The sequence below is a fragment of the Falco biarmicus genome, chromosome 6 (assembly GCF_023638135.1).
Source record: "Falco biarmicus isolate bFalBia1 chromosome 6, bFalBia1.pri, whole genome shotgun sequence".
NCBI lineage: Eukaryota > Metazoa > Chordata > Aves > Falconiformes > Falconidae > Falco > Falco biarmicus.
The window spans coordinates 77,748,589-77,768,535 of record NC_079293.1 but is presented as its reverse complement, the minus strand read 5'-3'; the positions used below and the strand labels follow the sequence as shown (position 1 = coordinate 77,768,535).

Genomic DNA, 19,947 nt, shown 5'->3' with positions numbered 1-19,947 from the left:
AGCCTGATATTCTGCCAGTAGTTAAGATGAAAAAAATTTCTATATCTAAGATGGTGTTTGTAAAACAGTCGATCTGAACTTCAGCAAATATTTTTAATAAAAAGGTATAGAATCACAGAATGGTTTGGGCTGGAAGGGACCTTAAATTTCATGTAGGTCCAACGCCCTGCCATGGGCAGGGACACCTTCCACTAGACCAGGCTGCTGAAAGCCCCATCCAACCTATCCTTCGTAGTTTAAAATTTAATCTTTTTGAAAAACTTGGGATCAACAATACAGTAGCAGGAAACATGGATGTTGTATTCTAACATAATGAGGGGGGAAAGAGGGGTCAAACTGTATTTATTTTATTTTTTAAACAAAATATTTTTACATACTTGCACCAGAGTCCAAAACAAACTTCCCAGAAATAGCAGAGCCACACCAAAAACTAAGCCACACTAGTCTAAACATTTTAGGGATCTCTGTTTATTTGCTAAGGTATTGAACACAGTTTATTTTAAACTTCCTCTCTCAAAATTGAGGAGGATATACATAAACTATAATACTGTCTATATTAAAATAAAAACACTAAGGAACAAACCCAAGTTTTCTTCCAAAAGTTATAAGATGTTTAATTTGTCTCTATAGGTATTATGCACTGATGTCCTCCCACAGCATCTATTACTAGCATATTTCAGTTCCTTTCTGATGTATTCATTTCTCCAGGGAGCTGAGTCTCAGCATAGCTACTAGATTAGTCCAATTTCTATGCTTTTAGCATGAGATGCACCTGAAATTATAAAAAGAGCTAAATATTTAATTCATTATTCAGTACCAAATGTTCAGATTTTTTTAGGCAGAGTCGAGTTAATTTTTATGCAAAGTTCCAGGCAAGTGAAATTTCACAATACTCAGAGCTGCACATTATCTTGCTGGCTCTTACAGAAATAGCACTGGAATGGTTTAACAAGATCGAAAGGTGATCCCAATTTTGATGTTCCGTAAAGATTTTAAAGTTGAAAGTAAGCATCAGCTTCCACTGAAAGCATTGTACACAAACTTTTGATACATGCTTTGCAATAACAAAACTCAAGTATTAACTGCTCTCAAGCCATAACATCAAATACCTCATGACAGTAATCCGCTGTCTGTACACGTTCACGCTATTTACAGCTACTGAATTCAACAAAGCCAAAATACTACTCAAATGGCATGAAAGCCATATATATATATATATATATATATATATATAATTAGGGCTCTGACTAACAAACCTGCCACTTCAAGTGCCCTGTTGTGCTAGATTACACAGTTCCTGAACACACACAAGAAGTCAGTTGTTTGCTGCAGTATTCTTATTTCTGCAAATTATGCATTCCATATAAAACCCACTTACACCAAAAGAAGTTTTTTCCACATAAAACAAAAATATACTTGAAATTACAATAGAGAAGTAGAAAAAACATCTGCTCTGGAACCAGGTAGAGTGAGCCGTCCACATATCACGTAATTGAAGTTAATTTTTTATATGGAGTTGGCACTCTCACAAGATGTCTTGGGTTGGTTAAAAATATCTCTCTAGATAAAACTATGCAATTTGGTAGTTAAATGCAGTCAGAAATTCTGAAGAGATAATAAAAAAAGAAAAACAAAAAAGCTGTTATAAACAGAATCACAATGTAACTGGATTATCTAGGGAACAGACTTCAACAAAACATAAGCACCAACTTCGAGGCAAGAAACTTTGCACACAGTTATGACAACATGCTAGCCACTCAGAAATGAAGTACGGGAACTGTTCCATTGCAATAGATATCCACTATCCCATCTGAACACCAAAAGCTAGGCAGAACGTCAGTCAGTTTGAGCACGTAGGAAATTAATGTAAAGGGACTGCTGCAATAAAACTTCATACCCCAGCCTTATTTTGTTCTGGGAGAAAATGCTACAAACGTTTTTGACTCATTTGCCACAGAAACGCAAGCAAAAACTCCTTTAGACTCTTTCGCATTTGCCTAACTCCTCAAAGGTACACAACACTACAGAAAAAGCCAGTATACACAGAAGTTTAAGATTTTCACACAAAAAAAATTAGACAACCAAGTACTTATCTAGGGAGGCCTACCAAGTAATAGATGTAAATTTCATCATCCTTACCTTTTGGTTTATTTTCTCCTTCTGATTTTATTACTTCTGATGAGTTTTCAGGTTTTGTTGTACTGGGAAAATGAATTAGCTTTGTTCCAGGGGGACAGTTAGGTAATGGCTATATGAACAAAAAAGAATTTTGTTGACAAAAATTCTTTATAAGTTTTATTTTTTATTACGCTACGAAACATACTCAGGTTTTTATTAGCTGAGATGATGCAAATGACCATAACCAAGAGATTCAATGAGCTTTTCCATTAAATACTTCAAATCCTGTAGCTATTTATATTACAGCCACTGCAATTAGAATTTTGTCTACTGATTAAAGACAGAGCACAGCTCTCAAACTGGAAGCAAATCTCAGGACATCACCAGACATACTTTTATAATCTTGTTTCAGCAGTTTCAAGCGTTCTCTTCCATTATCCTGAAAACTGCCTCCTCCAGTGCAGAACTGCAGCAGTTACCGAACAGCTCTGCTGAAAGTAACTCTCTGACCACACTTAGCACTGGAATAAAGCAGGAATATGCAGTAGCCATACACCACCTCAGCTGAAGAGGCATTCAGGTTTTAACTGTTCAGACAAACGTAAGAGCACATGGAAACTTGTCAAAGCTTCCCTCCACTCTTAAAAATTCGTAAAGAACAGGACAGGTAAGTGTCACTAGAGATATATCCTGAACCAAAAAAAAAACAAAAAACAAACCAACCACAGAGGTATTGCAACTAGTAACAAATTTCAGAATTAACATCTAACCAAAATAATTGTTCCAGTATTATTAGCCCCCCCACACACACAGAGGAGATTTACTGAGCTGTCAGGAAGATTCAGACAGCTTCAGCTGCATTCACTTCTTCAGAGGTGAGCTATAAAACATGAACTTACAGTCAGTACTTACCTGAACAGCCCTAACAGAGTTACTGACATGAAAAATCCCATTGCCTTTAGTTACTCTGTTCATTTTCATTTACAGTTAAACTTTGCAGGCTTCTTACGTCAGAGAAACTAGATTTACTCTCCCTAAAAGCAGATGATGCCTGTGGGCTGGTGTTTGGTACCTCTGACATACCATAAAGCCACACTTGGGATGTTCCTGAAGTACATATGCAATTTAACTCACTCCAGAATAATATATGAAGGATGCACTAAAATAACCCACCTATGAGATTAAACAAGTCCAACATGGAAATAGTTCTCTACATTTCCCCCTTCCAAAAGAAGATGCAATTAGAAGTATGAAAGGAAGTTTAGGCAGGAGGGCTATAAATAGCCTGAGCCCAGACAGGATACTAGGACCAGCTGAAACTATCTCCTGAAGGAACATATATAGTCTTAAGCACTTCAGAGACATCAGTGCTCAGCCTTCCTGTGCTGCACAGTCTCGGAATTCCCCAACAGAAAAAAAGTCCCCTCTATTCTAGAGTTTCCTGATGACAACTTCTTTCCTTACTGGCTTAAAGACTGAGAATGGCCTTCCAGCATCCCTCCATCTAACTCCAAAGTGAGTTGAGCACAAATCCAACGAAGCCACCCATTTTCACAAGACCTTCAAGAAAATTATCTCCCTAGGGCTCTCCACGTTGTTCTGCAAATCTGTCCACCTTTGGGATGACTGGCAACAAGCACAAGTGGAACGTTAAGTGCTGAACTCAACTGTTTATTTCATTGCCTTTAAGCTATGCAGAACTATTTTCTCACTTCATTTCCCTTCTTCCTGAGAAACAGCCAACAACAATTTTCCAGACAACCCAACCAACAAACCAGAGCACCAACATATTTTAGTGTTTATAGACAGGCAAACAACACAATTCAAAAACATCTGAGTAGACTTGATTGAACATATTTTAGATAGGCTCTTTATACTCCCAAGTTACAACGTAGAAAGTAGGGAAACATGCTTTTGAACAATCAATCTCATGACAAGACAGCAAATTAAAAGCTAAGGCCTGAAACTCTAGTCTATCAGCATTCACATGAAGATGCAATGATCCCACAAACTCCTACGTCAAGGGACAAAGCCTGGTGACAACCAAGGAAAATCAATGTGCCTTCACAGAATCACAGAATGGCTTGGGTCAGAAGGGACCTTCAAAGACCACTCAGTCTGACACCTTTGCCATGGGCAGTGACATCTTTCACTAAAACCAGGTTGCACAAAGCCACCATCCAACCTGACCTTGAACATTTCCAACAATGGGACATCCACAACTTCTCTGGGCAACCCACTCCAGTGCCTCACCTCCAACACCACCATTAGATTGGACATCACCTTATGTCCAATCTAATTCTGCCCTTTTCAGTTTAAAACTGCTGCCCTTTGTCCTGTCACTACAGACCTCAGTAAAAAGTCTGTCTCCATCTATACACCAAAATGACACATTTAGGTGTCCCCAGAGCCTTCTCTTTCCCAAGCTGAACAACATCCTCCTCAGCAGATAACATTCCCCAAGCCTTAAACAGAAGGCAACAAACTTACAGCTTTTGTCTTCTGAATCATCCGATGTTTTGACTGGACCAGAAACAAAGAGGACACGTACCATGTCTACAGGTGGATGATCACTGCTCTTAGCACTGCTACTGAGAAGAAACACATTCAAGGAAGTCTCTGTCCCTACCCTCTTTCTCAGGGACTCACCCCACCTTTTGCCCTACACCATTACAATTATTCCCATGGCAGAAGAGAAAGGCAAATCAGTCAGCAAAACAGCATTAATGACCATAACTGACAAGACAAAAAATTGAAATTGGACAAAGGTTTTAAAAGCTTTCTTGAATTGTCACCAGAGTAAAAACTGAAACACTGGCTATCTTAGCCGTTTTAAATTTATCAAAAGCTGAAAATCCATATATAAGCTTTTGGTGTAAACAATGTATAAAGTCAAGATAAAGAACGGAGCATCACTGTTGTGCTTCGAAGAGGTAAAAGTGCTCTTAGGTGCAATTCTAAAGCAGTTCCACTACCATTACATTGCCTGCTCTCTCCTAAAGCTTTAAGTCTGATACAGAGAATAAAAGTGCTCCTTTCCCACTCAAAAAAAAAAAAAAAAAAAGTAGGGGGGACACCACCAACATGAAAGAGGATGCAAAATTGTAGAAAAGTATTTTTCAGGCTTACACAATCAGCATTTTATGTAGCTCTTTAACCGAAGATATCAACAAAACCAAAAGCTTGATAGCATACACTGAAGGATGTTTACATTGGTAGTGACAGCTGACACCTAAAAGAGCAATCTCAACATCTACCAAAAGTTGGGGGAAAAAAAACAAGCCAAAACCTAAAGAAACCCCCAAATATTCCATGTTTTAAAGGCCAGGTTTAACTTGTACAGGAACACTTAACAGTCTTGTCCAGACTATATACAAAGTCTGTTACAAAGAGAACTACAAAAGGCCTCATATTACAGATGTGTTCGAGAAGTTATGTCTTACACCACACAGCTTTGAAACAATTTTTATATCAGCTTGGTTTTCGCTCATGTTTTAAATACCAAGACATTTGAATAGACCTTTTGGAATCAATGGCAGATATAATGTACTATGAAAGAATTCTGAGGGGGGTTGTCTTGTTTTATAGGCAAGAACCTTATGAGATTATTATGATCTCATTATGGAACAATACTGACAAATTTTAAAATGGTCAGTGTATTCAGCATCTGTAAGGTACTACGTCTTCAGATTCCATGTCTTCTAAATTATTTTTACAGGAAACCCAAAACCAACAATATGAACCACTACAAACCTTATCTTGCTTTTTATCTTCTGATTCATTACTGGACAATCTTGTCTTAAGTTTCACTGAGCCTTCTTTAAAGATATCTCCAAACCCAATACCTCGGATTTTCTTTGGCTGTGCTGGTCCAGATCCAGGTTCACTCCCATTTCCTGGAGAGGCCACAGGTGAGGTAGAACCACTGAAAACAGACTCTGAAAGTGGGGGTGGGGAGGGTGGGTAAGACAAAAAAAAAAGAAAAAGTTGTTTTCATCTCTGAAGTTATTTGCTCTTCTGGGGAAAAAAGGGGAAGCAAACCTGTTATGTGCACTGCTCTTGCTAAACATCTTTTCCAGGAATATTATTGTAGCTGTAATGCCTCACATTTGTTCTAGTTGTATATTTAACACAAGACCATTTGAAATTATACCAGTATTGTACTGAATGCTCTAGCAACTAAGTCATTAGACCACTAGTATTTCTGGCTATTTCCATTATCATTCAGGCTCCACAGTCTGTTAACATCAGTGTTTTCCATTAATTTTATAAAACATTGCTTACACATTCTCCGAAGATGTGGTTTCAGTCCAACATTTAAAAGCTTGTTATTTCCACAGCTATAGCTGCTGAAAGCGATAATCAATAAAGGTCCATAATGAATCCTACCATGTTTCAACAGCCACAGGAAAAAACTGCATGTTTCAGTGGTAGACTCATGTCTTTCAAAGCAAAGTGAAATTTTTCTATTGCTCAAAATGCACTATCAAAAGTACCTGAAAAGAGTTTGCAAATTTATTTAAATAGCTTTTTAACCTAACAACGCTTAAAACCCAATTTAAATGAGTTACACACTAAAACTGTATATAGCCTTCTGAGATTAATCACTGGTAGTTAACACAAGCTGTCATGGCTTAACCCCAGCCAGCAACTAAGCCCCACGCAGCCACTTACTCACTCCCCCGCAGTGGGATGGCAGAGAGAATCTGAAGGGTAAGTGAGAAAACTCATGGATTGAGATAAAAACAGTTTAATAGGGAAAGGAAAAGCCGCGCACACAAGCAAAGCAAACCAAGGAATTCATTCACCACTTCCCATGGGCAGGCAGGTGCTCAGCCATCCCCAGGACAGCAGGGCTCCATCCCGTGTAATGGTGACTTGGGAAGACAAACGCCATCACTCTGAATGTCCCCCCCTTCCTTCTCCTTCCCCCAGCTTTATATGCTGAGCATAACGTCATATGGTCTGGAATATCCCTTGGGTCAGTTGGGGTCACCTGTCCTGTCTATGTCCCCTCCCAACTTCTTCTGCCCCCCCCCCCCCCCCCCCCCCAGCCTTCTCGCTGCGCTGGTGGGGTGAGGAGCAGAAAAGGCCCTGACTCTGTGCCAGCACTCCTCAGCAATAATGAAAACATCCATGTGCTATCAACACTGTTTTCAGCATAAATCCAAAACATACCCCCACATACTAGCTACTGTGAAGAAAAGTAACTACCCAGTCAAAACCAGCACACAAGTATTTAAGATTCTTTTAAACTTTTTGTCTTAAGGGACAACATTTATACACCCCTAAAATACGTAGTTCAGAGCAGATCTTTAAAGCTCCTACCATCTAAATTAAGATATTTTTTTTGTTTCTGGTTGTTTTTTTTTTTTCTTTTTCAATTTACAAGTTAGTCAATCTGTTAAAGGCTACACAGTAGTATTCACAGACAAGTGATCTCCATGTGCAGAATTCCAGGAGACAGTCACATGAAAATAGACAGCTTTTATAAACCAAATTCAAAATAGCCTCCACACCTTTTACCCTTTCACATAAGTTATTTTAAGTGTATGCATGCCTAGGAATTGCAATAAAATCTAAAGCCTCTTCCCTCTACCATAAATGCAAGGATTTTTGATAATACCGTGAAGTTACATGGCTCTTAAACTCAGTTTCTTGTAATTTCTCAACCAAGTTACTCTTAACGTAGCTACACCCCTCTTGGATATCTAATAGGATAGCTAGACATTTTAGAAACATAGAACTATTCAGGTTGGAAAACACCTTTGAGATGATAGAGTCCAACCATTAACCCAGCACTGCCAAGTCCACCACTAAACCATGTCCCTAAACGGCACAGCTACATGTCTTTTAATACCTCAAGGATGGTGATTCCACCATCTCCCTGGGCAGCCTGGTCCAGTGCTTGACAACCCTTGCAGTGAAGGCATTTTTACTAATATCCAAACTAAACCTCCCCTGACACAACTTGAGGACATTTCCTCTCATTCTATCACTTGCTACCTTACGCGACCGACCCCCACCTGCCTACAGCCTCCTGTCAGGCAGCTGTAGAGAGCGATCAGGTCCCCCCTGAGCCTCCTCTTCCCCAGGCTGAACCCCCCCAGGTCCCTCAGCTGCCCCTCATCAGCCCTGTGCCCCAGCCCCTGCCCCAGCCCGGCTCTGGACATGCTCCAGCCCCTCCACGTCCCCCTGCAGTGAGGGGCCCAAAGCTGAACACAGGGGTCCAGGGGCGGCCTCACCAGTGCCCAGCGCAGGGGGACGGGCACTGCCCTGCTCCTGATGGCCACGCTCTTTCGGATACCAGCCAGGATGCTGATGGCCACCTGGGCCACCTGGGCACACAGCTGGCTCATGCCCAGCCGGCTGCTGACCAGCACCCCCAGGCCCTTTCCCACCAGGCACCTTCCCAGCCCCCTGCCCCCAGCCTGTAGCGCTGCCTGGGGTTGCTGTGACCCAGGGGCAGGACCCGGCACTGAGCCTGGTAGAACCTCGTGCCATTGGCCTCGGCCCATCGGTCCAGCCTGCCCAGATCCCTCTGCAGAGCCTTCCTACATGCAAGCAGATCAACTCCACCACCCCAGCTTGGTGTCATCTGCAAACTGACTGAGGGTACATTCAACCCCTTGTCCAGATTGTTGATTAAGATATTAAACAGCACTGGCCCCAATACTGAGCCCTGGAAAACACCACTTGTGACCAGCCACCAGCTGGATGTAATTTCATTTGGTACCACTTTTGGGGCTTGGCCATCCATCCAGCTTTTAACCCAGCATAGGGTGCACCCACCCAAGCCATGAACAGCCAGTCTCTCCAGGACAATGCTGTGGTAAGTGGTGTTAAAGGTTCTATGTCAAACCCTTGCCACAGAATGAGATCAGGTCAGTCACACAGGACCTGCATTTCATAACCCCATGCTGGCTGGGCCTGATCCCTCCATTGTCCTGCACATCCTACGGGATGGCACTCAGGATGAGCTGCTCCATAACCTTCCCTGGCACCAAGGTCAGGCTGACAGGCCTGTAGTTCCCTGGATCCTCCCCTCCTGCCCTTCTTGTAGATGAGCGTCACATTGTGTAACCTCCAGTCTGCTGGGACCTCTCTGGTTTGCCAGGACAGTTGATAGAAGATGGAGAGCGGCTTGGTGAGCTTTCTCTGCCAGCTCCCTCAGCACCCTCATGTGGATCCCATCCAGCCCCATTGTGTTGTCTTGAGTGCATGTCTCAGTGGAGCAGCAGGTCACTACCTACCTCCTCCCAGACTGTGGGGACTTGCTTCTGCTCCTCTTATCCCTGTCTTCCAGCTCAGGGAGATGGGTACCCTCAAGGAAGCTGGTCTTACTTTAATTATTAAAGATAGGGGCAAAGAAAGCATTAAGCACCTCAGCCTTTGTAGAAACATTCCCCGCCACACCCAATAAAGGATACAGGTTATCCTTGGCCTTCCTTTTGTTTCTAATGATTTGTAAAAACATCTTTTTTACATCCTTTACAGCAGTGGCCAGCCCGAGTTCTGCTGCGCTTTCACCTCTCCGATCCGCACCCTGCACAGCCTCACAACACCCCTGCGGCCCCCCAGAGCTGCCTGCCCCCTCTGCCAGCGGTGGAAACTCTCCCTTTCCCCGAGTTCCAGCCCAAGCTCCCTGCTCAGCCAGGCCTCCTCCTCCCCCACCGCTCATCTTTGCCTTTCGCCGTTCAGAATTCCTCCCTGAGGAACGCCCGGCCTGCCTGGAGCCCGGGCCCTGCAGGGCTGCCTCCCCAGGGGCTCTGTCACCCGGCCCCTGCACAGGCCAGCGCCGGCCCCCTGGCAGCACAAGGCAGCCGTTCTGCTGAGCCCCCTCCTCACTGCTCTGAGAAATGAAAACTCCTGTCATCCGGCGATCGCTGTGCCACAGACGCCCTCCAACCCCCACATCACCCACCAGTCCGTCCCTCTTTGCCCGTGGCAGGCTCCGTGGGGCATCTCCCCTGGCTGGCTCGCTGACCAGCTGGGTCAGGCAGTTATCCTCCGCCTGCTCCGGGAACCTCCTGGAATGTTCCCTCTTCGCCGTGGTGTATTTCCAGCGGCCATCCGGTAGGTTGAAGTCCCCCACACGAACAAGGGCTAGCTGATGAGCAAAGTCCACGTTGCATGTTTAAAAGAGCACAGCTCAGCGAATGGGGCATTTACCATCTCCCAGGAGTGAGGAGAGAGTGAGCAGATACTTGAGATACTGACTGTGAAAGGTCTGGGCATTAAATATAACCCCTGGGGGTATGAGGGGCTGAAAATCCTAACTTGTTAGTTAGCGACAGAAAACACAATTACTTCAAATTACTGTTCAGTCCGACTGATCTCAGTATTCAGGAGTTAACACCCAAACATACACACCTGTAAATCCATCTCACCAGACTCCAAAGTCAGGGAACTTTACCTCCAAGGACAGCCACTGTGCTATCTGCGACTGATCAAGTCAAAGAACTCATTTTATGCTACTGTAATTATTTCTGCAATTAAAAAAAAAATATCCAAACCAGACACTTCCTACCTCTGAACAAACTCTTGTTAGAAACAATACTAAACATCTTACAAGTGAGGGTGCACATCACTACAAAGAGAAAAATAAATTTTAAAATCACTTTTTCCCTTTAACATTACATAGCTGTGTTTAACCATCAATTAACTAGCATTAAGATGATGTTCCCAAAGAACACTCACATTCCACACTGTCATATCACAGAAACACAGAATGGTCGGGGTTGGAAGGCACCTCTGGAGATCATCTAGTCCAACCCCCTGCTAAAGCAGGATCACAAAGATCAGGTTGCACAGAGTGGCATCCAGGCAGGTTTTGAATGTCTCCAGAGGGGACTCCACAGCCTCTCTGGGCAACCTGTCCCAGAGCTCTGTCACCCTCAGAGGAAAGAAGTTCTTCCTCACATTCAGGTGGAACTGCCTGTGCTTCAGTCTGTGCCCGTTGCCCCTTGTCCTGTCACTGGGCACCACTGACAAGAGCCTGGAGACATCCTCTTGGCACTCGCCCTTAAGGTATTTGTAGACATTGAGAAAGTCCCTTCCCAGTCTTCTCCTCTCCAGGCTAGACATACCCAGCTCTGTAAGCCTTTCCTCATCAGGGAGATGCTCCAGTCCCCTCATCATCTCTGCAGCCCTCCACTGGACCCTCTCCAGTAGTTCCCTTTCTCTCTTGAACCAGGGAGCCCAGCACTGGACACAGTACTCCAGACCCAGCCTCACCAGGGCAGAGTAGAATGGGGGGACATCTTCACTCGACCTGCTGGCCATGCTCCTCCTCATGCCCCGCAGGATCCCATGGGCTTGCTGGCCACCAGGGCACACTGCTGGCCCATGGGCAACTTGCTGCCCACCAGCACTCCCAGGTCCTTGGCAGAGCTGGAGCTGCCCCCCAGCAGGTCAGTCCCAGCCTGTGCTGGTGTGTGGGGCTGTCCCTCCCCAGGGGCAGGACCCTGCACTTGCCTAAGCTTAAATCCTCTGCCTGCACAATCCAAGTCCTCAGGCGTTCACAGAGAGAATGCCTCTAAAGTGCAAAGGAATTCTAAAGTTTCAAAGGAACTAAGTAATTTCCTGTAACGTACACACATGCCTGGCACCACTCGGCACTCGGCTACTGCTTCTGCCCAAGCTGTACACTCATAGCCACAAAGGATGGCTAAATGTAAATACTGCCTTAATTTTATTGCTAGATTAAAACATAATAAAGAACCGGGGTCCCCTTCCCAGAATTCATTTTAAGTTGAGGCTCTCTGTACTGTTTTGGTTAAATTCAAAAGTTTTATTTATCAGTTTACATGGTTAAACACTTCAGTTTTCCACATTAGGGAATGCATGTCTGCGAGAATAAGATGAAAAAAAGCTATTAAAACAGAAGAATAATTTTACATCCAATACTTTAAAAACCTCAGCTCTGTATATGATAAAATTTCTAGTGCTACAATGCAGAACACACATTTGTAAGATCAAGACCTTGATTGTAATCTTACTAAAAGGGTATTGGGAGCAAGACAGGTATTTCTATACTCAGTATTTTCTAAAATGAAATTAAATACCATCCTAAGGAAGCTCATAGCTCACATTCTTTAGAGCTTTTGTTGTACTAAAACCATAATACTCCAAGATGCATGCAAGATCTAAAATGACTTTGCTAAGGGTTTACAACAAACAGAATACCACCTGTGTCATCCAGAGTGTCCTGTGTTTCTCCATCATCCGTCAATTCCAATTCTTTCACAAAGTTTGAAGGAAACAACCCTGCTTTGCCATTTAGTATTCCACTCCACCAGCCTTCTTCTACCTGTACAGAAATATTTTGCACATTACCAATAAAGCAAAAGGAAATTCCTATTAATTCCATCCATACTTCACTTATAAAACTCTACGAACAACATTGGGAAAGTTCAAAAGACCATGATTTCTCTATAAAGAAACCTACCAAAGATGTACAAACAGTAGGCAAAAAGAAGAGGAAAAAAATAATATACTGCCACTTCTGTCACTACAGTAGTGATCCTGAAACATGTGACTAGCCCCAGGCCAATTAATCCAGAACAGCAGCAAAATGTTCATCAACTTCCTCAAGGTAAGACAGTATAACAGTTGTTACATATCTTACAGAAGAAAAAAAAAAATTACACTGTTCATGAAATAACTATCAACTTTTAGCCTGGCTTTCGAAGGAAATTTTTATGTATTCTTGCTGATCATCTGTCTTTCCCTCTGTCTTGTCCACTTTCCACCAGTCCTACTCCCTGCCCTCCTATCTATTGAACAATCTCTAACAATTTTGGTCAAAAGACTCAAGTTTCTACAGACAATTTTTAGAGATAATGTTGGGTAGAACACAGAAAAGTCCTTAAGAATATCACAGAGTAACAGAAAACTAAGCTGTCCATTCCTTCTAGCAGGAGACAACTGGCTAAACAGCATCTGCCTAGCTCTAGATGTGTCAGAAGTACAGATACTTTCCCATCAGGGCTGTCCTGCCAACAAAGGTAGACGAGACACACGAGGATTTTGTGGTGGCACACAGCAGTCCTAAGGACAGAAGTCTGTTGGATGCCAAATTTTGTTGGCTTTGCTATTCACAAAACAACTCATTTTTGCACTGGAAATAAACCTGTTCAGTAATTAGGGAACAATGATGACTAATGTTATGTTCTTGGATCCCTGGTGTGTTATTTACACTGCAATACTCCAAAATTTAATGGAACATTTACCAGGAGTACCCCACGGTCCAAAGCAGAACAAGCCAAAGGTGGGCATGCATAGGTGACAGTGTAAAACAATACCAGAAGACTCAGTAAGAATTGTGCTCTTCAAATTTATCAACAATTTTCAAAATGTCTTAAGTCAAATGTATTTGCCTAATGAGCACTATTTTAAAAATATAATTAAGATGAGATATTTTGAAAATTTAATTGTTCTGTTTTGTGGCTGGAAAGCTGTTTTTAGATATGAAAAGCAAAGCAACAGGGGGGTGGGGAAGCAGTTGTTTACATTTTCTTTTTTTAGCCTTGTTTTCTAGGTCACTATGCCTGACACACAGGGATAGTTCTTAAACACTAGCATACCTTCAGGCAAGCAGAACCTGGCAGCTAGAGAGACAGACAGGCAACGAAAAGAGCACTGTTATTTTTAAAGACATCCTGGTGCTCAAATATAGCTTTGCTGTGGATGGTTCAAATTCAGAGTCTGGTCCTCTGAATTTAAGCACAGATTACTGACAAGTCCTCTCCAGGCTCCACAGCCTCATGCTTTACACAACGCATTACAAAAAACTAAAATTAAAATTACTTGACTCACCCATACAACACCCAAGAGCCATGAGAAAGGGACTTTTAATGTTTATGACACAGAAAGTGACTCGAGAATCCAATTTATTCTTCTGCCAAGAAATAAGGTCAGCAAAGCGCTTTAGAGACTTGCAAGGCAATGCGATGCCACGTCACGTCAGAGACAGACAGGAATTAAACAAAATTCTTGAGCACACTTACTTCAACCTCCTCACTACGCGGTCTTTAGAAAAAAAAATTACTATATACAAACTATATTACCAGAAATGGTATCATTAATCAACATTAAAAAAAAAAAGGTTTAAAAAGTTCTACGCACTTTGTTGGATAGCGTCCGTGCATGTCTGGGCACTAGCAACACAGAGGACAATTTCACAAGCCTTATCTTCCATTTCCAAAATCTTACACATGATACAATTTCCACAAGAGGGAGTTACAGCTTTTACACACATCAGTGCTTTTTCCGAGTGTGAATTCCATCAACTTATTTCTATAAGACGATGAAAACAGACTTCAAAACAAAGGGGGGGAGGTCCGAAACAAGCACTCCGATTTTTTGATTTTTTTTTTAATAAAAACTCCACTAAATTGAGTCATATGAATTTCAATTATGCTTGATAAACACAGCATGCAAATACTACAAATATAATACTACAAAAATAAATCTGCTATTTAGTGCTGCAGCTGACAGGAGTGGAAGGAAGATAAAGAAGAAACAGAAGTTATACAGCAGTGATACAATTATCACATACATTCTGTGCATGTATTTTGCATGCAAAACCCACATGTTCTGTAAACAAAAAACCTTGCAGATTCAGCCAGCACATAGCACAAGGGCCTTCTTCCCTAAAAGCTACTTCTGATCCTTGTAGCCTGCTCTTTTCAGTATTATCCATTTAATTCCTGAACCATCTGCCTCCACCTTTGATTTCACAATCAGTAGTGTCACTTGTAACGAGTCAATTAATAAAAACAGTTACAAAGGCTAAATTACTTAATTGTTCTCAGGTAAGTCCCCTTGTGAGGCTGATTTTACCTTATTTTCCCCACAAAAAAAGTAACCAAATGATATTTCCTTGAAGTAACAGTAATGCACTATCTGCATATATATAAATAGCATCTTTTATACATAAATGGAAGCGAACCATCTCACAATAATGGTAACAAGTTACCTAAGAAAAGTTATCCCAGCATACTGCACAACCAATGGATGGCATTTTCTACCATTCTTCACACGCATTTCTGGTCCATCAGTACAGTTTAGTGAAGCAAAGCCTACACCTGTCAGGTCTACTCTATGCCACCATAAAAACAGTGTGCAAACAGCTCTATGAGCATAGTTAGCTGCAATATTTTTCTACTGGTAGCATTTGCCTAAAAATTTCATTAATAGTTTTTCTCAGAAGTAGCAAAGGCTGTGTACTACAAACACGTATTTTCAAATCATTAGGAAGGGAAGAAGTATGGGGACTGACCAAATAAAAATTGAAAGAAAAAAAAAAAAATAATCCATGTTTCCTTAAGAAACCAGATGAGGAAATGCTTTGATCTTTTTATTCTGTTTGGGTACTTGGTCATCTCTGATACATCACACTGAACATCCCTCCCAAAATAATTCCAGATGTTGACACGTGCAACCTGAAACAGCAGCTTCCGCAACAGTTTACTGCACTGCTATCTCTTGTAAATGCTCACTTGGACCATTCAAAGTCATGACTGCTGTGTACAGGCACCATCCACAAATTAAACTGGTGAGGTTCTCCAGGAACACTCCTTTACAAAACACACACACACAATGGTATTTATGAAACTATGATTTTAGTGAGCAGGTTTTACAACTCACTTTCTCTTGTTTATAAGGAGATAACAAATTCTAGAAGTCATTGGTTTAAATGCATTTAAAGGAGTAACTTCTTCCTTGCTAGAAGACTGGACAAGTCCTCCCTGGCAACTGGCAGGATCCTGAAGAGTTAGGAGTCTCTTCAGAAGAGAGCATACATGTGAAAAACACAATCTCGTAAAACTACTTAAAAGCACCACCAGACACATGGCTACAAAGAAAGGTTCAGTCTTTTCCTTCCTCAGACCCTCAGGGAGACAGTAAGAAGAGATGGCACCAGTGAAGGTCAGAGCATGCCATGCAGAAGTTTTCCACCTAGTTCTGACGAGGTTCCTCCTACTATGGCTCTGATCTTTTCTGCAGGCTCCCTGACAGTTTTTGCTCTTGTAAGAGAAGCTCTTCCCACATATTCAAGCCTCTCACAACAGAAGTTGCCATTGAATGGAACAGACACTAAGGAAGCACATAGGCAGGAAAAGATAAGAAACTCCCTCTCAAATACACAGGGCCATTGCCATCAAAGTCTGAACATCAAGACATATCTTTAACTATTTCTTACCCAGTGGGAAATGAAGGCAATAACACATTGAGTTCATTTCTATGCTCCATATTTTTGCGCAAGTGGGTTGAAGTGTATTGTACTACAGGTACAGGCCTCTGTGCTGAATACTGTTACTATTAGCTCAAGCTTCAATGAATTTCAAAAAAGCATGAAACTGGAAAATCAGGTCAAATAACATTTTTCACCTAAACAAGTTAGGAGTATGTGTGCTTAAAGGCAACCAGTCAAACAGTTTTAGTATAAGCATCTAAAAACACAGATCACAGACTGGGCCAAAGAACTGTAGAAGTATCTCAAAAAAGGAATCTGTGTAACAAATCACAATTTACAGCTGCGATGATCAAATACTTCCCCTAAACATCTAGCATTCATTGGTTTAGGATTGGATCCTAAGAGAAGAACTCCTAAACTACTTGCTTTAGCTTCAAAAACACTACTTCCCCATGCTATTTTTCAAACATCCTTGCAACTCAGTAATCAGTCAACCCGCCCCCCCCACAAACATTTGACTTTTGGCCACATAGCGTGACAATCAGCTCACCTCTTCATGGATGTCGATCACATCCCCCAGCTTGAGTTCCAGCTCATCCGCATTCTGCGGGGTGTATTCAAAGAGCACTTTACACTGCCGCTTCTTGGACCCTGATTCAAGGGAAATGGTGAAAGTAAGAACACTTGCAAAGGAAAACTATTTTTTCCTAAATTCAGCTCCTGATGATCAAACCTGATTAGAAGATCCACAAACCATTCCAAAAAGCTATGTAGCTTTTGCTGCTGGTTTTTCAGTTTGCTTATGTCACTTTAGGCTAACGAGCCGTATCTTAGAGCTTGAAAACCATCAAGCTTCACAGACTGCAATTACAAACAAACATACACTGCCAATTACCAACATCCTATTAAAAAAAAACAAACACGTTGACACAAGCAAGTCAGATAAATCCCCTTACAATGATTTTTCAGGCTATTTCCTGACCAAAGTCTGCAGGAATGACAACAGCTGCCAACTGCAGTGTTAGCACCTGCTTGGAAGAAAACATGCAAGTTTGAGCCTCCAGTCTTTAAGTAATCCTGAAAGAAGTAACATGTTCTGTTCTGCACAACACTGAAGCGCCGATAGCCTTTCTGTCCTCTAACAAAGACCTTACTAACTACAGGTCTGAGGTAATGCTAACATTTTCTCAGCTCATATTTCAAAATCCAAACTCATTTTTTATCTGTGAATTCAAGAAAACTCCCTTTTCTCCATGCCGGTATGAAGTAGAGAAATTCAACCTAAGCTTCAATTCAGTGTCTGACACAGGTAAAATTAAAGTGCAGTCTTTAGATGTTTGCCACATACCATTAAAGCTTTGCAGGCATTAAAAAGACAAACTCGAGAGGGGAGCCCCTCCAGGCAGTGAGGTATGAACTTATGGTTGCCCAATTACTCTGCACGTATCCTGGAGGGATGTTTCTGCTCTACCCAGAGACTTCAGACACTTCTCCTTCAAAGAAGAGGCCATGTCTTCAGTCTTTTTCCACAACAGAGCACCAGCACACTTTTGAAGGCAACTGCCATCCTGAGCTATGACCCACAGATGTTCCCCATCCTCCTCAAAAACAATCTGCCACAGTTTAAGTGAAAATGTGAATCAAAAGCTTGAAGTGGTAAAGCTCAAGATAGTAGGAACTGTATATATAATTTCCACACTCTCTTGTACTTTGCAATGCTTCCTCACTCAAGCTGCAGCAATTAAGATTAACTGGGTGAAAACATTTCAAAACACAGATACTGCCTCCAAGATTGATTCTTGTTGTATTATAGCAACGTTGAAAGTCCAAAGTCAGATGTTTAGAAGGCTGCCACACCCAGCGTCCTCAGTACAAAACACGCCAGGCATCTGAGTAATAGTCAGCATCTACAATTTCTGAGAGGGCTCACCAAATCAAGAATTTTCTACTTGCTGGTATATGGCCTGTGCTTAATAAGAGGCATGCAATATATCAGCCAAAAGTATGAAGCTCTATGGGTTATTTTTAACAACATGCAATTGCCCACATAATATACCCTTCTTTTAACTCCACTGAAACTCCTACACCAGCCAAGAGGGATTGTTAACTTAACAGTAATTGGAATAAACAGTTCACTGGCCTTTACTACCTCCTACAGCACTTTCAACACTCTTCCTTTGTATGAGATTAACTGATATCAAAAAAAGACAAATTAAAAGTCATGGTCATTTGGTATAAATCTGATCTCAGCATTCCTTTTTGTATTGTAATTCTATCTAAATGGGGAAGAGGGGGAGAAGAAAAACCTGCAGATGCATTTCACATCCAGAACTCACTCTCATCTGAAGTCTGTTTTCAGTGGTGCCCGATTTAGAAAGTACTGCCTGCCAGTTTTGAAAATCCCTAGATTAAGCTAGAAACTAATGAATCCACTCAGAAAACACTCCAGCCTCACTGCAGCCCCCAGGCAATTCCAAACAGCTTGTCCAGCTTCAGGTTTTATTTGTTTTGTACAGGGTAAAACAAATGTATCCGTTGTTGCCTTGATTTAGCTCACCTTCTGTATTTTCCTTTTCCTGAATAAAGGCAGCCATCTAACGGATAGGAATACTGCCTGCAGCTTATTACCCATCTGATATAAAATACCTGAATACAGTGAAAGCTACTCATGAGAATAACACAAGGGACTTCCCCAGGCAGATACAACCTACCTCACTGCACATTGGAAACTTACTCTTAAAGCAGCTTAACTTTGTTTTCAACATTGTAAACCTCATTTTACCAGGTTAGGAACTAGAAAAGGAAAGACAACTAAGCCCTGAAAACCTTTTGAAGACAGTAAGCGATTGCCCAGGCACAGAGCAAACAGGATCTGCAGGAGATGTTTAAAGAGTCTTCCAGGAAAGAGGGAACAGAAAGTAAAATGGAAATGCAGAGACTGTCATTATGCCAAATGAACAGTTGTGTGCTTAAAGGAAGGTGCCCGAACACCATTTTCTACTAGGAGGATAAGACTAGCCAGAGACCAAGCTGTACCTACTACCCTGGTCACAGCCACCAGTATGAGGACAATGCATGCTGAATATGGGAATGTTCCAGGGTTAGGGAGACCACAGTAAGTAGCCAACACCTGAACTGATATCAGATCATATGCACAGAATCACAGAATCCTAGAATATCTCAAGTTGGAAGGACCCACAAGGATCATGCTGATTCTCTTTCAGAGTCTGGCTGCTCTAATCTAGGAACAGCATTAATTTTTAATGATACATTTTCAAAAGCCTGCTGATGCAAACATCCAACAGGCACCTACATGCTGTTGCCAATATGCATATAAAATACAGATTAGATTCACTAAAAAATTATTTTGAAGGTAACATCCTTAGTTGCCTAGAGGAAGGTTCCAACAAATTCCTAAGTCTGGTGGTCCCATTTCAGGGCTTTAGAAGATGACTAGCGGCTCTTCTTTTATGGGCAAAACCACAAAGCATAAACATACTAGAAACAGTAAGTTCTGACTTCTTTCTTTTTAAAAAAGCAAGCTTAAATCATAAATATAAGTGCCTGCAATCCCTTATAAGAGAGAAGCAGCCAGATTAGAGCAACATCTCTTACAAGACTGAGGT

At 41.8% G+C, this 19,947-nt stretch overlaps 1 protein-coding gene across 2 annotated transcripts in view; it reads right to left on the bottom strand.

Moving 5' to 3' along the window:
• The window catches only part of CD2AP (CD2 associated protein), an 89,580-nt gene that overhangs the window by 27,030 nt on the left and 42,603 nt on the right, over positions 1 to 19,947 (bottom strand). For both annotated transcript variants that reach the window (XR_008822612.1, XM_056343995.1), the window contains exons 4-7: positions 16,872 to 16,972; positions 12,310 to 12,430; positions 5,872 to 6,056; positions 2,140 to 2,248 (exon numbers count right to left, since the gene is read on the bottom strand). Coding sequence is in view for 1 of the 2 variants with exons in the window: in XM_056343995.1 (XP_056199970.1) it covers positions 2,140 to 2,248; positions 5,872 to 6,056; positions 12,310 to 12,430; positions 16,872 to 16,972 (516 nt within the window). In the remaining variant the exon portion in view is untranslated. The remainder of the gene's footprint in view (positions 1 to 2,139; positions 2,249 to 5,871; positions 6,057 to 12,309; positions 12,431 to 16,871; positions 16,973 to 19,947) is intronic.